Genomic DNA, 15,911 nt, shown 5'->3' on the forward strand with positions numbered 1-15,911 from the left:
ATTCTTATTCCAAAGAAAAAAAGTCCACAGGGACTCAATGATTTTCGTCCCATCTCCCTCATTGGAAGTATTCAAAAGATTATCTCGAAACTGCTCACTGCTAGAATTAAAAAGGTAATCCACTTGGTTATTTCTGATTGTCAGTCTGCTTTCATCAAAGGTAGATTCATCATGGATGGAGTGGTTGTGGCTAATGAGGTAATTGATCAAGCTAAGAAGAAGAGGAGAGGAGATTGCTTCATTCTGAAAGTGGATTTCGAAAAGGCTTATGACTCAGTGAATTGGGAGTTCCTCATTTATATGATGGAGAGATTGGGTTTTTGTCTTAAATGGAGGTTTTGTGGATAAAGAATTTACTTCAAGTAAATTCCGTGTCCATTTTGGTAAATGGGAGTCCTACCAAAGAGTTTTCTATGGCTAAAGGTTTGAGACAAGGCGATCATTTAGCTCCTTTTCTTTTCCTCATTGTTGCTGAAGGTCTTAGTGGCATCATCAGAATGGCAGTAACAAAGAACATTTATTTTGGGTATAAGGTTGGTAGGGATACAGTGTCTATTTCTCACCTTCAATATGCAGATCACACCCTTCTAATTGGAGAGAATTCCGAGCATAATATTATGGTGCTAAAAAGTATCCTTAAATGTTTTGAATTGGCTTCTGGGCTGAAAATTAACTTTCACAAAAGTTGTTTTATGGGTATAAACTCAAGTAGTGACTTTATTATGAAGGCGGTGGATAAATTGTATTGTGCTATTGCCTCCATCCCTTTTAATTTTTTGGGAATTCCTGTTGGGGCAAATCCTAAAAGGCTCTCTACTTGGTCTCCTATCATTGATTCTTTCCAAAAGAAACTCTCTCTTTGAAAGCATAAGCTCATCTCCTTTGGTGGTAGGGCCACTCTTCTAAAATCGGTATTATGTTCCTTACCTATCTATTTCTTTTCTTTCTATAAAGCCCCAGTTAGTGTGATAAATTTTAATGAAAAAATTCAGAGACAGTTTCTTTGGGGGAAGGGGGAGGAGAGAAAGGGGATTCATTGGGTGAGGTGGGAGAAAGTGCGTAGGCCTAAAGATGAAGGAGGTCTTGGGATTAAAAATCTATTCCCTTTTAGCTTAGCTCTGTTAGTAATGGAGATGGAGATTGTTGTTTGAGGGAAACTCTCTTTGGGTGAAAGTGTTAAAGTCGAGGTATGGGGATGGGTTTTTAAGGTGTACAGGGGATGGTGACTTAGAGTGCTTTAGGAGGGGTTCTGCATGATGGAGAGAATTAGGGAATCTTAGTCAAAACAGAGAAGGAGTAGGTTATGGTTGGATAAATGATGGTATTCGTAGGTCTTTAGGTTGTGGCTCTTCTATAAAATTCTAGACTGATTTATCGTTGGGGAGTTATACTCTTAAAAGTTCCTTTCCCAGATTATTTCAGGTGGCTTTGGACAAAGAGGCAACTGTTATTTCCTTGGGTGCATGGAATAACGTGTATGGGTCGTGGATTTTGAGATGGAGAAGGAACTTATTCTCTTGGGAGATGAAGAATTTTGAAGAACTCCTTAGACAACTCCATGGAATTGTGCCTAAACAACACTCTGATGACTCTTGGAATTGGATTCATGATACGAATGGAAAATACTCGGTTAGGAATGCTTATCAAACTCTACAAAAAGTGGATGGAAGTTGTGGTCTTACCTTCTTCAAAAGACTATGGGCTTGTAATGCTCCGCCAAAGATGAAATGCCTAGTGTGGAAAATTGCCTTGGATGGGTTACCAACTAGAGTGAACCTTTCTCGTAGAACTGGTCTAATTGCTCACGATACCTTTCTCTGCTCTCTTTGTGGTAAGGTGGAGGAATCTACTAGTCATTTGTTCTTCTCTTGTCCTGTATCTTATCTTGTTTGGCAACAACTCTATTCTTGCTTTGGGCTATCCTCCATTATTCACTATGACGTCATGTCTTCTTTTGCACTCCATGAAAGTGCTCTACGGTTGGAGAATAAGAAACAAAAATGGTGGATGACAGTTTGGTTTGTCACAATTTGGACTAGTTGGCACATTAGGAACAAAACTACTTTTGATAATAAGATGTTCAAAATAGATGAGGTGATGGAGCTTATTTTTATGCACTCTTGGAGCATTCTCAATGCTCGCTTTCCTCTTTTTTCTTATTCACTTGTTGATTGGGTGAGACACCCATCAAATTGTCTCTCACTTTATTAATTTAGAGATTATGTGGATAAGAGTACCACTTCTTCTCCTAATTTCTTTATCTCTTGATTAATAATATTTTCATTGCTGATAAAAAAAATAAAAAATAAAAGATTAGTTTCTTACTCATGAGATGATGAGATACTCTTGATGGTACAAAAAAATGTCATTCTTAATAATAATTATATTATTTTCTCTTCACTTTCTTTCCATTTTCCATTATACCAAACAACTAAAAATTCATCATATTTTCTACTCATTTTCTTCTCTCAACTTTTCTTTCTCCATCTTTTCTTTCTTTTACTTTTCTTTTTTTATAAACCAAAAGAAAGTGTAAGTCTGAAATTGATGAAGAACGGGTTATTGCAATCAAACAATGACCATCTATGGAGAAGTATTCATTTCCCTTCACAAATTTTCTCATGTCCTTTAGATAAACCCCTCATTTTTTGGGTGAAATATGTTATACTCTATGCAGTGATGTTCAAAAATATCTTTCCAAATTATATATCAAATATTGTCTCACCATTCAAGACATACCATTTCAATTAAAAAAAATTAAATATTCATTATTTTTTTTATTTTTGTTTTAATATAATTGATATGAGACAAAATATGGAACATAGTTTGAGACATAAAATCATTGTTTGCCGTTAGAGATAGGAGAGGATGTGATTTTTATGCTTTAAATATATTTTCCACATTCAATGCCCATACTACCATTAAAAGTTTATTTTCATCAGGGCAAATCTTAAAGAATGAAAGTTTAGAATTTTAATTAACTATGAGCACATATTACAATATCTATTGGTCCCTTACATTTAATATCAACTCATATCCATATATTACTTTAGGCAGAGAAGATTGAAAATTACATCCATATATATGCATCTCTACATGCACATTGATAAAACAAAGTATGTATTAAATTTACTTATGAAATATTTTACAAGTAATGACACTCACTATCCATATATTACAATCATGTATGTAAATTATGAACCCACATTATTTGGCTACAAATGAATAAGCCTTATTTTGAAATATATACATAGCAATTATAAATGTAGAGTCCTTGCATTGCAGTTCATGGTTCATGCTGTGTCTAATGCAATTTCCTTTCTCTCTTTCTTGGGGCAGCTAGGGTTAACATTTCCTCTATAAGATAATTTAACATTCTTGCATGAAGCATTGGCAACTTCTCCATCTTCACTTTGTAGGTCTATGTTCTGCAATACTATCCCTTCGCAGGGATAGTACTCGGCGCAATCGAATTCTATAGCCATGTCAGAAGCACTCGTGCCTTTTATATTCTGGTACAACACATTCCTAACTTGAACGGCAGATTGCTGCGAGAATGAGACCAAAATCATCGGTTATAACTAAACAAAACAACAATAACCAAATCATCATTTATATAGATTAAAATTAAATTATATTTTTTAACAAAACATTGATCTCTAAATTAATGGATATTTCGATTTCCATGTAGTAATAAGTAGAGTTTGTTTGATTACTTGCTCTTTGCATGGTTCCTTTTGGTCACAGTAGCTCTGGTCTATTATTATGGGGTTTGTCACGTTGTCCATTTCAATATTCTGAAACTTGATGTTGCTTGCACTTCCTGACCCTCCCTGCATAGGTATACATATTAGAGTATATAAGTTTAAGGGGTATTATTTAAAGTACTTTAACCAATTGACTATGCTATTTATATCATAGGTAAATATATGATTTCATGTGTACGGTATTCAGTTATAAGTGATTTATCATTTTTTATATTATTATAACAAAACTTTTTGTATAAGAAACCCAATACATGGTACGTACATACTATTAATTTGAAGTTATGGAAATTGAAATTATTACCTGCCATGTCTTAATTCGGACTCCATTTGTAGTTCCAGAAAGCTTAGCTCCATTAACTACTATTCCTGAAACAAATTCCTTGGATTTTCCAGCCCCTAAGCTTCCAATGCTGATATCACCATTTCATACAAAATTCCATTTTAAATTAATTAATAACACATGCAATGTTTTTCATCATATTAATTAATGTGTTAGAAAAGAAAATATAAAAAGCTAATCTGGTTTTGTAATAACAATTTATACTATTAAGCTCGGGAGAATAACTTATAACCTTTCTACATGCTCTTCTTAGTTTTCTTTTATAGGGATACATTTGTTTTTGATAAATTATAGGCAAACATTTATTGTATTATTACCTTTTCCTCTAGTTTGAATTTGAGTGCTTACACTATATATCTCACAACTCTTTAAAAATGGGGTTTTTCGATTAAACTAGATGGTACGATACAATTTTAAAAATTTGTGACCCTAACTTTGGTGATTGAAGGTTTACCTGATACCATGACCTGGTCCACAGGTGATGTCTGTGGCTTGAAGATTCTTGGATCCACTTACTATTGATATACAATCATCTCCTAAAAATATGAAACCAAAATTGAATAAGAAATAGAAAACATGAAATTTAAGGTATCATCATTATTTTTTGTTTTGAAAATATTTGGTGTTGAAGTAGATGCTATATATTTTACCAGTGGCTATAAGGCAGCTTGAGATTTGGATGTTTTGGGTATTTGTGACATGAATTCCATCTGTGTTAGGGCTATCTTCTGGTGCAGTCACAGTGAGTGTAGATGCTTTTACATTCTTGGATTCTTGAAATGAAACTTGGATTTGTTGGCCATCTTTTATGCTCAACTCCTCAACTATCAAGTTCTTGCACTTGTAGAAAGTAAGGGCCTACAAAAAAACAAAAAAAAATAACATGTGAGCAATTGAATATCATAAATATGAGAAATTTTGTAACCTTATACTATTTCAACTTATCAATTATTCTATTCTGGATATTTTTAATTTTTATCTAATTAATATTAATAATAATTTAATATTACTCCATTTAAATAGAAATAACATATATATCTATATAAATAAATAAATAAAAAGTTTAGGATTTTTGAAGATTCTATTAAAAAAAATCAAAAAGAGAAGGAACAAGTATATATATATATATATATATATATATAGAAGATAATTTATTATTTTAAAAGGAGTCATGTCTCACTTATAATCTATTAAAATTTAAAACACATGTTATCTTAAATGTTAGTGCAAGTACACTAAGTAAGAGAATTTATAAGGAGACATGTTAGGATAATATAATGTTTTCCCCATCAATATGGATGTATGCGCATAAGATTGTCTTGCAGGAGTAAAATTGTACATGTATATTTCCTCATACCCCACTAGATTGAAACCATAGGCCACCTTTTTTTAATGAATGCAAATGTGTCTGTGTATTCAATTTATATTTCAAACCAAATAATATCATGGAGAGGGGTATAAATTATATACCGTAGGGGCATCCTTGCATGGCTGCAAAAGAGAGAAACATAAGAAGAATCATTATCATTATATTTGAATATTTTTTATTTATTATTAAATAAATGGATAAAAACTACTATGCTTTTTGATATCTTACGAGTTTTTTGTTCTTCTTGCATGAGTTTTGCCACCAAATGTTGCCATTTCCATTAATGGTTCCGCCACCTTGAACAGTTAGTTTATCAATACTGTCAAATATAAGCCAGTGCGTGGGGTCATTGCTATAATCTGATGGGTTATCTGATGCTTCAAGGGTTCCAGAAATCTGTCATATTATCCCAAATTGCACTCAGATACATATGATAATGCTTACAAAAGATGGTCACACCCAATATTTTAAATCGTGGTTACGGATACATTGTGATAATTGTAATTTTCAATAAATGCGGTCAATGTAACCGTAATTGCATTTGTGATACTATTATAGGTACTTCCAAAACCACAATATTACGATCGTAATCACAATTCCGAAGTACAGTTTAAAAAATGGAAATAGCTAACCAGCAATTTCAGTGTCACTAACCTGGAAGACAATGTTTGATTTGCAAGGGCCAGAGAATCTGATTGGCTTGAGTAGATAGTTATTCTGAGCCAACAAAACAATAGCTTCCTCAGAAGAACATGTTGCTTGCCAAGCCTTCTTGAATGCCTGATATATCCAACATAGCCATATTAGTAGTGTTAATAATGTGATTATTTTGTATTTTCTTGAACCACAATATGGCAAATGGATTAGAAGATTGAATATTTTTTAACATAAAATCATGTGAATTATATAAGGAGTTTACTGATCATTACCTTAAGATAATTATTAAAAAACCAAAAAAAACTTTTTACTAGATTTGTGTATTTAATATATTAAGATATAAGCTTTTTTTTTCTCAGCCCATTAAATAATTTAATGTTAATTTATTTTTTGTTTAAAATGATGATCATCGGGATGAGAATCCTCTTTGGTATAGGAGAGGAAGTCCATCAAAATCAAAATAAAAAAACATGTCACACCTTACCTTTCAAATATAAAAAATGACACTTTTAAACTCAAAAGTAAAAATAACAACTTCACTCTTCTGAATTAATTTTTTTCCGATCACGAGATATGAAAAATAATACATATAAAAATGGAGTGCATCTCCACATCCTTAGTTGTGGCTAGGTTAGAGTATATACCTCTGTGTCATCAGTTCTACCATCTCCTTTAGCTCCATAATCATTGACATAAATGGTTTTTTGAGATGGAGAAGTTCCACTACTATCCACTATGTCATTGGTGCTTTGCTTGATCAAGTCCTTGAATGTCCCACCATTATCATCAATAATATAAGGTAAATCCTCAACATATAAACTAAGTGGGTCCTCTTGCAAGGTGTTATAGCAAGCAACACAAGAAATCATTATGATGAGGAATGAGAGGATGAAATGTCTATGAAGGAGGGCCATTATTAATTATTACTTTAATTACCCTTTGTGTGCAAGAGAGAATAAATGCTCTTTGAAAGGTGTTGAATGTTGTTTGATGAAAATGTCTATAGCTAGAGTATGGAGTGAGTTGAGTTGTTGAGAATGAATGACATGTGGAGATTGGGTATTTATAGAGGGAGAAGTGAAAAATATATCATCTTTTGATCTTGGCATTAAGGTATGGGTAATATGAGAGATTTAGACGAAAGGATCTCTCAGGCAGCATCCTAGCAATGACTTTTGCTCCATACAGGACGGCCTGAAACAAGTGGCAGAACTAGGACCCGAGGATAGGGAGTCAGACTTCTTTTCATTACCGGAGAGAGAAGTATTGTGCAAAACAAGACAAAAAATAAAGTGAAATAACAATTATATCATTCTATTTACATTTGTAATAACATTTTTATTCTTAAAACTAATCTAAAAATAGTATTTCTATCCAATAATAGAGAGGATCCCTACTCAAAGATAAGAGGGGAAATTAGATTGAGTATATCAAAATCTACTCAAAGATTAGGATGAATGAGTGATATGGGTGTAATTTTTTATGACCAAGAGGGGCAACAAATATTAACTATATTGATAATATACATAAACAAAAAAATTCAGAGAGTGTATATGCACCCTTATAATGACAAATAAGGATCTTAAATAACATATTATCATACTTTTATCATTTTATTTATAATTGTATGACACTTTAATCCTTACCCGCAAAAACAAAAACTAATATTCTCCTCTTCCATATTGTAAAGAATCCTTATTCCAAGTGGCTCGGCCACTTCATGTAATTAACCAAAAATTATGCATGTGCATGAACCTATAATCTTAAATATTTATGATGTAGATTATTTGTACGCATATCACTCTCCATTATGAGCTATCAGCTAGCCAAGGCACACCTGTTAGAGCTGGTTTAGGAATCAATTCAAGTAGTAAAATAGCTTAGGACTTCGTGATTGCGTATTCTAATTTTATTGGAACTATAATCACAAAGTTGATTTCTCTTAAGTGTGGGTGTGTGACCTAATATGATATGTAACTATTAGAATACATGTATTCTTTTTTTGGATGCACAGATGAATCATGTGCCATTTTTGGGATGTAAACCAAATGATGCATGAAATATAATTTTACGATGGACAAACTGATAAGTTTATTTTGAATAATGCACACAATGTTTTATGGAGTTCAAGGAATGTCTAAGATGATTTTTTATATTAAATAGAAAATGCACAAGGTGCTTTTATTATGTCATGCGGTCCATAAGAATGTAAATTATGAAAAAGAATAAAGTATTTCTTCATTCAATGAGATAAACTATCTCCTCAAATCATTCAAATCATGATATGTATTTTTTTTAGTTTTAATTTTTTTTATAGAAAATAATTAAAATGACTAAATAGAACAATTGTCATTATTTAAGTGACTGAAAGATGTAACTTATTTTCTAATATGGAAAGTTATTTTAATCTCAATTTGAAATGCATAAAATGATGCAAGTTATCTAAAACACCCACATAGAAAAAATTAAAGGTTGAAATCATCAAATAAAGAATTACAAAACATCCAAAATTAAAAGTGGCTGCAATTGTTAAGAATATCCGCTCCTTAACTTTAACTAGATTTTGATTTTGATTATAATGAAAACAATAATATTAATAATCAAAGAAAAAGGTTGAAGGCCGTGAAAAGTGGAAAGGACAAGTTCATATATAAGATTTTTTTTTTTCTGGTTTAGGATTTTATGTTTATACATCACTTTAAATTTGGCATCATATAAATCTCTTAAAAAGGTTTTGCAAAATTTTAAAGGGGTAGAAAATGGTAACAAGGTTTCTAAAATAGAGTTCATAGATAACGAAGTAACAAGTTACTTGAAATAGAGTAATATGTTACTCTAAGAAATTTTAGGTTACACATATAATGTTTAAATGTGTTTAAAGTCATTATTTTAAGTAGTCAAATTAAAGTGATCTAATTCAAGTAAGGTATATGACTATAGATATAATTGTCAATGAAATTATTGTGTAGATATCAAAAGTCTTATTTCTATTTTATGATGGGTAAAATTAGAATAAGAAAATCAAGTAGCATCACCTTTCTTGAAAGGGTATGCACTTCTTATAAATAAAGGGTTATAGCCCCCAATTATTGATCATAACATGAACCACAACATACATGCAAAACAAAATTCTCTTCATCCCATTAGAGGAGTAACTAAGGCTACGGGTGGTGTACAATTGAAATGTCAAATAACCTCATGTTCTACTATGAACATGCATTTGCATACAAGGACATAGAACATGGAGTTGATGGATACATGATGAAGGATAATATAAAGTTCATTCACCATATTCTCTATGAATATGTTAAGATACACTTTCGCTTAAGTTCTAGTTCTATATATTTATTCTTGATGATTTGTCATGAAAAATCTTGACCATTTATGATAATAGTGTTTATCATCTTTAATATGTATTATGTATTTTAAGTATAAAGTCTCTTACCAAAGAAAGGTATATTAAATATTTTTCATAGAATTGATATTAAAGTCATTTTCATGTCATGTCATTGAGAAATAAAGTTTTGGGTTATCATTGACAATAATCATATTTTCATCTTCATAGATGAAATTGTGTTTAAGTATTTGATTCAAAAATTGTTTTATTATGAATAATGTGTTTGTGTTCATTGAATATTGGAATTGGTTCAAAATTTCATCCAAATATTCATTAACATACATTTACTTAAGATATGATTTTTTTAGAATTTTTATTTTGTATCAAGAAAATATATTCTATTCGATTAATTTAGTATCATTTTAATGAGAGTATAATTTTGGTTTTGAATTAAGAGTTAATTTGTTTTTTGAGTTCATGTGTTTTCATGTGGGGAATGTAATGCATATTGTCTTCCTGAAAATAGGTTAAAGTGAAACTTTGTTCTTAATTGGAAGGCTTCAAACGAAATTGAAGTCTCAAACAAACATATTTAGTTTATATTAGTTTGTTTTGAAGATTGTTTCACATATTAGTAGAATGCATTTTTAAGTATTATAATATGGTACGGTTAAAAAGTTCTACATACTGTTCAAAATGGAACACTTTATCTGGCCTTAGTTTTTGAGGATCCATGGCCAGAATTTCTTATAGATATTTTACTTTTCATAGTGAAACGTTATGTTCCTGGTCTTCTTGGTTGAAGTGGTTGGGCTTTATGCCTTAGCACAAAAGGTCTCATGTTTAAACATATATAAATATATATTTGGTTGCCAAACCATTACAATGTTTGTGATTGTATGTTAAAATTTTGAATCTATTTGGTTGCGAGTTCAATTCCCAACGGATTCTGTTTTAAATTTATATTATATCATTTCGGTTTAATATAAATAAACTTTATCGTAAAAATTAGAAATAGTTCATTTTTGTTATCTTGGCTCAGCTAGGTGTTCATAAAGTTATGCTTCCAGGTTCGATTCTCGGTGACGATAGAATAAATTCTTTCATTTTTAAAATATAAAAAAATTGTAAACTCGGGTTGGTTTCAAACCACCTTTGGCTAAAAAAAAGAAACCTTACCACTAAGCTGTATTTTCAATGTCGTTATTTGACTCGAGAATAATCTTTTATATTCTGGAAATAAATAGTATTTTGGAAAAAGTCCCAGTCAGAATTCAAGTAATCAAATGTGTCGTAGATTATAAAATGGTTTAACATTTTAAGTGAACCAATTAAAGTAAGAAGTTACCAAGGTAATTTCTGTTATGTAAATTGCTCATAATAAATGTTGAATGTTAGTACGTATATATATTCATGTGAGTACTAATTGGTCCAGAGGAAGATTAATATTTGGCCGAATTATATGTACACATTTGATGAAAAATTAGTCCAAAATTGGAATAAGAAAATCAAGTAGCATCACCCTTCATGGAAGGATATGCACTTGTTATAAGTAAGGGGTTATGATCCCCAAATGTTGACTATAACATGAACAACAACATACATGCAAAGCAAAATTTTCTTTATCTCATTAGAGGAGAAGCTGAGGTTAAGGGTCATTTACAATTGGAATGTAAAATAAACTATATGTTCTACTATGAACATACATTTGCATACAAGGACATAAGACATGGATTTGATGTATACATGATGAAGGGTGATATAAATTGCATTCACCATATTCTCTATAAATATATTACGGTACGCATTCGTTCAAGTTCTAGTTCTATATATTTATTTTTGATGATTTGATATGAAAGATCTTGATCATATATGATGATAGTGTTTATCATCGTAGTATGCATTATGTATTTTAAGTACAAAGTCCCCACCAAAGAAAAGTCTATTAAAGACTTTTTCTACAATTACTTGAAATAGAGTAACATGTTACTTGAAACAGAGTAACATGCTACTTGAAATAGAGTAATATATTACTTGACTGAGAAAGACTTATAACTAACAGATTACTCAAGTGGGTAATCGATTACTCAGTCAAAAGTAAGATCCAATAATTGATTACCACTTACCAATAACTAATTAGTGTGTTGAAAGTTTTGTTTCGAATTTGAAATTCAATCAACACATTTGCAAACGAACCAATATCTTTCTTGTATTGTACCTCATGGAATGGAACTTGGAATCTTTCTAATCTCTAAAAATATTATCCTAAACGTATGAAAAACGAATCACACAACAATAGCTAAATGTGATATTTATTCAATAGTTTGATAATATCTAGAGAAGAAAACGATTGATAAAAATATTAGCTAAATGAATTTTATTTGATGAAAAAATTTCTAAAACAAATAGCTAAATGTGATATTTAGTTAAAGTGTTCTTGAAAAATATTTATACATCAATAGAATGGGTGTAGTGATCTTATACTTTATAAAATCAAAGATCCCAATGGAGTTTGGAGATTTTTTTTTGTAACAAGGAAATAGTGTGCTTTCTTAGAGGAAAGTTGAGTGTTCTAGATGAGAGTCTTAGTGTGAGACTTGTAAAAGAAACTCAAGTGAGGAACGGAAATCACTTGAATAAAAAAATGGGACTAGATGTAGCATTTAGTTGAAGGAGGTGGATTAATATATATCTCTATGTGAATCTTTCCAACTTTTTCTTTTTAAATTTCTACAACTTTTATTCTTTAGTATTTTCTTGGTTGAAAATTCTGAGTTATAGTTTTTAAAATGACAAGTTTGTTGATTCACCCATTCTTAAATAGTTGTTTAGTATTTGCAAGACTCTCAATGATTCTCATTAGAGTCGATATGTTGTCTTTGTTCCTTTTGGGTGCCACAAGAAAACAAAATGATATAAAGTTATTGTCGATGTTTTTTAAAGGAAAATGTGAAAAACCAAATTTAGAAGATAAATAATCTATGCATTCACTTAACCGTAGATAGATTAACTATGTGAAATTAATTAGAAGCATTAATTTGAACCTTTATTAATATTTTAAAAGAAATAAATAAGGAACGCAGTAATTTTTATTATTGATGCTTGATAATAAAAATGGCAAAACGAGTTACCTTACACCTTCGCCCCAATCCACTTGGGCTTCATATCAACTTCTGATTGTGCCCAAAAAAGTCCAACTTACATTCGAGTTCTAAAATAATGTCTAAGCCCATAATATTTGGGTCAACCTCACATCAAGTTTTTTATGAAAATGGTATGGTTGGTAATTTATTAATCACATATGGAAAATAAAACATTGCTGCATAACCCTCCAACACCTAAGATAAATGTAACAAGTATTGACTCAAAAAAAAGTGAAGAATCAAACAGCAGTTGCCAATATAAATATTTGAACCATTTAAATAGATTAATCCATGCATAATCAAACTTCAATTCCATACCAACAATACATTGATCTAATAATATAAGGCTTAATTGAATCTCTTAGTATCATATTAGGTTAAAGGCTAATAATTTAATTCTTGGTGTGAACATCTAATTTTGTCGGCCCAAACGACATTTTCAATAAATAACAAATAGAAATAAGATAAATATTTTTGGAAATGTTCTATCAAAAAATGTCATTTTTTAAGTGTTCCAAAACAAAAATGATTTAAATTCGAATTTTAATTAATGATTTTTATTAATTTTGATTTTTAGATATTAATGATGAGAATCATAATATTTGAATTTGAATTAAAACAAAAAAGAAAAAATAATTTATGTGGAAATTAATTATTGCCTTAACTTTCTCCAAGATAATTAAGAGATTTTATCTTTTATTTGCACATGTATAAGTTCCCTTGCCATAAATAGAGAGGAGGTGCAAATAGAAAACAATTTCTTATACACTTTTCACTCACCCACATATCCATTAAAAATTCATCCAAAAAATCTTTCATCCATATTCTATTCCGAAGAATCATTAACAATCTTCTTAATTAAAAATTCATTCATCAATCGTTTTCTTCTCTAGATATTATCTTCCACACAATCACCCAAAAATAATAATAATCTTGCACATCACACAACAATTCTCTCAATCAAAAAACTCATTTATCAATTATTTTCTTACATTGACTATATTTTTCATACACAACAATTCAAAATCATCCAACTAAAAACCAACACCTAAAAATTACCTCCAAATTCCGGAGTATCAAAAGGCACACTTTTGCTGGTCAAAGTGAGCTGTGAATTTTCTAGGCTTTGTGTGGAGGTGTTTAACCTTCTCCAACAAATCCCAATCATTCACTTAGCCTTACTCTCATGTATGTAGTCCATCTTTCATTACTTGAAAGTATATATTAGCTCTTATTTGTATATTAGCCATTCCTTTTGTTGTTTCAACAATGATTACACTAAAAGTAATTTCCTATGTAAGTTAGCAACAATAACATTATTGGTAAAGAAATAATTTGTACATTTTGATATTTTATAAAATAATATTTTTTTCAAAATAAGTTATTTAAAAAACAAACTTACTCTTCCTATCACGTTTTATTTCTAGTAATGTATTTTTTTATAACATAAAGATTAATAAGTGAAAAAATAAAAATTTAAACTAGTCCTAATTTTAAGATATGATCGGTGTCACACATAAGGGTTGTACTTCACTTTCTTAAAATTAATGATACTAATCAACCTTTCCTAAAAAATATATTTTTATTATAAAAAGATGATATTTTAATTAAGTTTTTTTTCTTAGTATGAGATGCAGTATAGGGCTTGAGGGTTGTACTTCACTCATTTAAATAGGAAAAGTGTATTAAAATTAATAATCGCTAAAAATAAAATAAAATGGATCAACAAACATTTTTTCTACCTAAAGAAATACCTTGATTCCCTACCTAAAATATGAATAGTAGGAGTAAGGTCACTTTGTTAGGCACAATAATAAAATAAACAAAATTTGTCATTTTTAATAATTAATTAAATAACCAAATAATTTTAAAGTATAAAATAAACCATATAATTTAGTGAAGGGTACCGTTTAAAACGGATAGATAGGGTGTTAATACCATCCCTACTCCGTAACCGATTCCGGAACCTCGATATCAAAAATCCAAAGCCCGACGTAATTCAACTAAAAGATTTTTCTACACTTTTTATCATAAAATGTAGTGGCGACTTTGAGAGGTCGTACAACCGAAAATCAGGGCACGATAGCTGGCGACTCTGTTAGGGATTCTTTTAAGAGAGTTATACACATAATATCTAATTGTATGGCTAATAATACTTTTTAATTATTTGGTTATTTAATTTTAACTTCTTACAAAAAAAAGAAGCTCAAGTAACATATTTTTATTATAAATAATTGTTTCTTTATTCTAACTTGTTGGAACATAGTTTGTTGAAAACCATGAGTGAGAACTTTTGGGTGTAAAATATAAAAAACACCCAAGTCCCACATAGAAGAGTTTGAAAAAACAACTCTCAAAGTCCCACATGGAAGAGTTTTGAAAAAATAAAAAAATTAAGCCAAAGTGGAATTTCGAGAAATGACACTGGTAGTCAGTATTGTGGGAAGAGAATTGACACGGGTAGCCATATTGGGGGATTTCGAGAACAGACACTGGTAGTCAGTATTGTGGGAAGAGAATTGGCACAGGTAGCCATATTGTGGGTAATTTCGAGAATTGGCACTGGTAGCCATATTGTGGAGGGTGTATTCGAGCTTGGTTCTTACAGTGTAGTAAGAATTCGATAACAGAGATCTGGGCTGTTTTATCCTGGGGACGACGTGGTTGATAGTCTCCTAGCACATTTTGGGCAGTGCCACGAAACGTCTTAAAGAGAGCGACCTGGTCGTGACTCAGCTAGTAAGTATTATTTCGTGCCATTTAGAATTGCTGCAAGCTACGGTAACAACAATTTTAAGACGTTTCGATTGCAATGACATTCGTAGATAATATTACTGGACCGAACAGCTATGACTTGAACAAGCCATTTCGGTTTGACGGAACAAATTTCAAACGTTGGCAACATAAGATGGATTTTTTCCTCACTATGAGAAAGGTTGTCCACGTTCTGAAAACCGACATCCCAGTGGTGTCAGATGAGGCTGGAAAAGAGGAAATGGATAATCTGGCTATTGAAATAGCTCTATGGAATGAAAATGATTACTTATGTAAGAATTTCATTCTGAATGGGTTGTCTGATGATCTGTATGATTACTACAACCCATACAAGTCAGCCAAATTAATTTGGTATGCACTTGAGAAAAAATATGATACTGAGGAAGCTGGGACTAAGAAATATGTTGTTAGCCGCTACCTCAAGTATCAAATGACTGATGATAAATCAGTAGAGTCTCAGTCCCACGAGATTCGTAAAATTGCTCATGAGATCATTTTTGATGGTATGCCCTTAAATGAGCAA

At 30.8% G+C, this 15,911-nt stretch overlaps 1 protein-coding gene and 1 long non-coding RNA gene across 2 annotated transcripts in view; one reads left to right on the forward strand and one right to left on the reverse strand.

Annotated features, from left to right (window-relative positions):
- Positions 225–15,911, forward strand: part of LOC109326496 — a 19,022-nt gene continuing 3,335 nt past the window's right edge. The window contains exons 1-2 of the long non-coding RNA XR_002105239.1: positions 225–322; positions 7,980–7,982. This is a non-coding gene — a long non-coding RNA (uncharacterized LOC109326496). The remainder of the gene's footprint in view (positions 323–7,979; positions 7,983–15,911) is intronic.
- LOC109326495 (polygalacturonase-like) lies at positions 3,144–7,147 on the reverse strand. Its single transcript, XM_019559194.1, has 9 exons — positions 6,778–7,147; positions 6,131–6,256; positions 5,705–5,872; positions 5,578–5,598; positions 4,758–4,965; positions 4,562–4,643; positions 4,069–4,177; positions 3,717–3,833; positions 3,144–3,548 (listed from the first exon to the last, which is right to left on the reverse strand). Exons 1-9 carry the CDS (start codon positions 7,045–7,047, stop codon positions 3,294–3,296), a joined length of 1,356 nt encoding a protein of 451 aa, XP_019414739.1. The 5' UTR covers positions 7,048–7,147; the 3' UTR covers positions 3,144–3,293.

Source organism: Lupinus angustifolius, chromosome LG14, assembly GCF_001865875.1.
Source record: "Lupinus angustifolius cultivar Tanjil chromosome LG14, LupAngTanjil_v1.0, whole genome shotgun sequence".
Classification (NCBI taxonomy): Eukaryota; Viridiplantae; Streptophyta; class Magnoliopsida; order Fabales; family Fabaceae; genus Lupinus; species Lupinus angustifolius.

Bases quoted from the DNA above. Each gene is read 5' to 3' on its own strand.
- LOC109326495 (XM_019559194.1), bottom strand. From the start codon at position 7,047: ATGGCCCTCCTTCATAGACATTTCATCCTCTCATTCCTCATCATAATG. The intron at 4,644-4,757 runs GTAAAATATATA...TCATATTTTTAG, and splicing joins AAGCTGCCTTATAGCCACTG to GAGATGATTGTATATCAATA. The intron at 3,834-4,068 runs GTAATAATTTCA...ATACCTATGCAG, and splicing joins TCCGAATTAAGACATGGCAG to GGAGGGTCAGGAAGTGCAAG.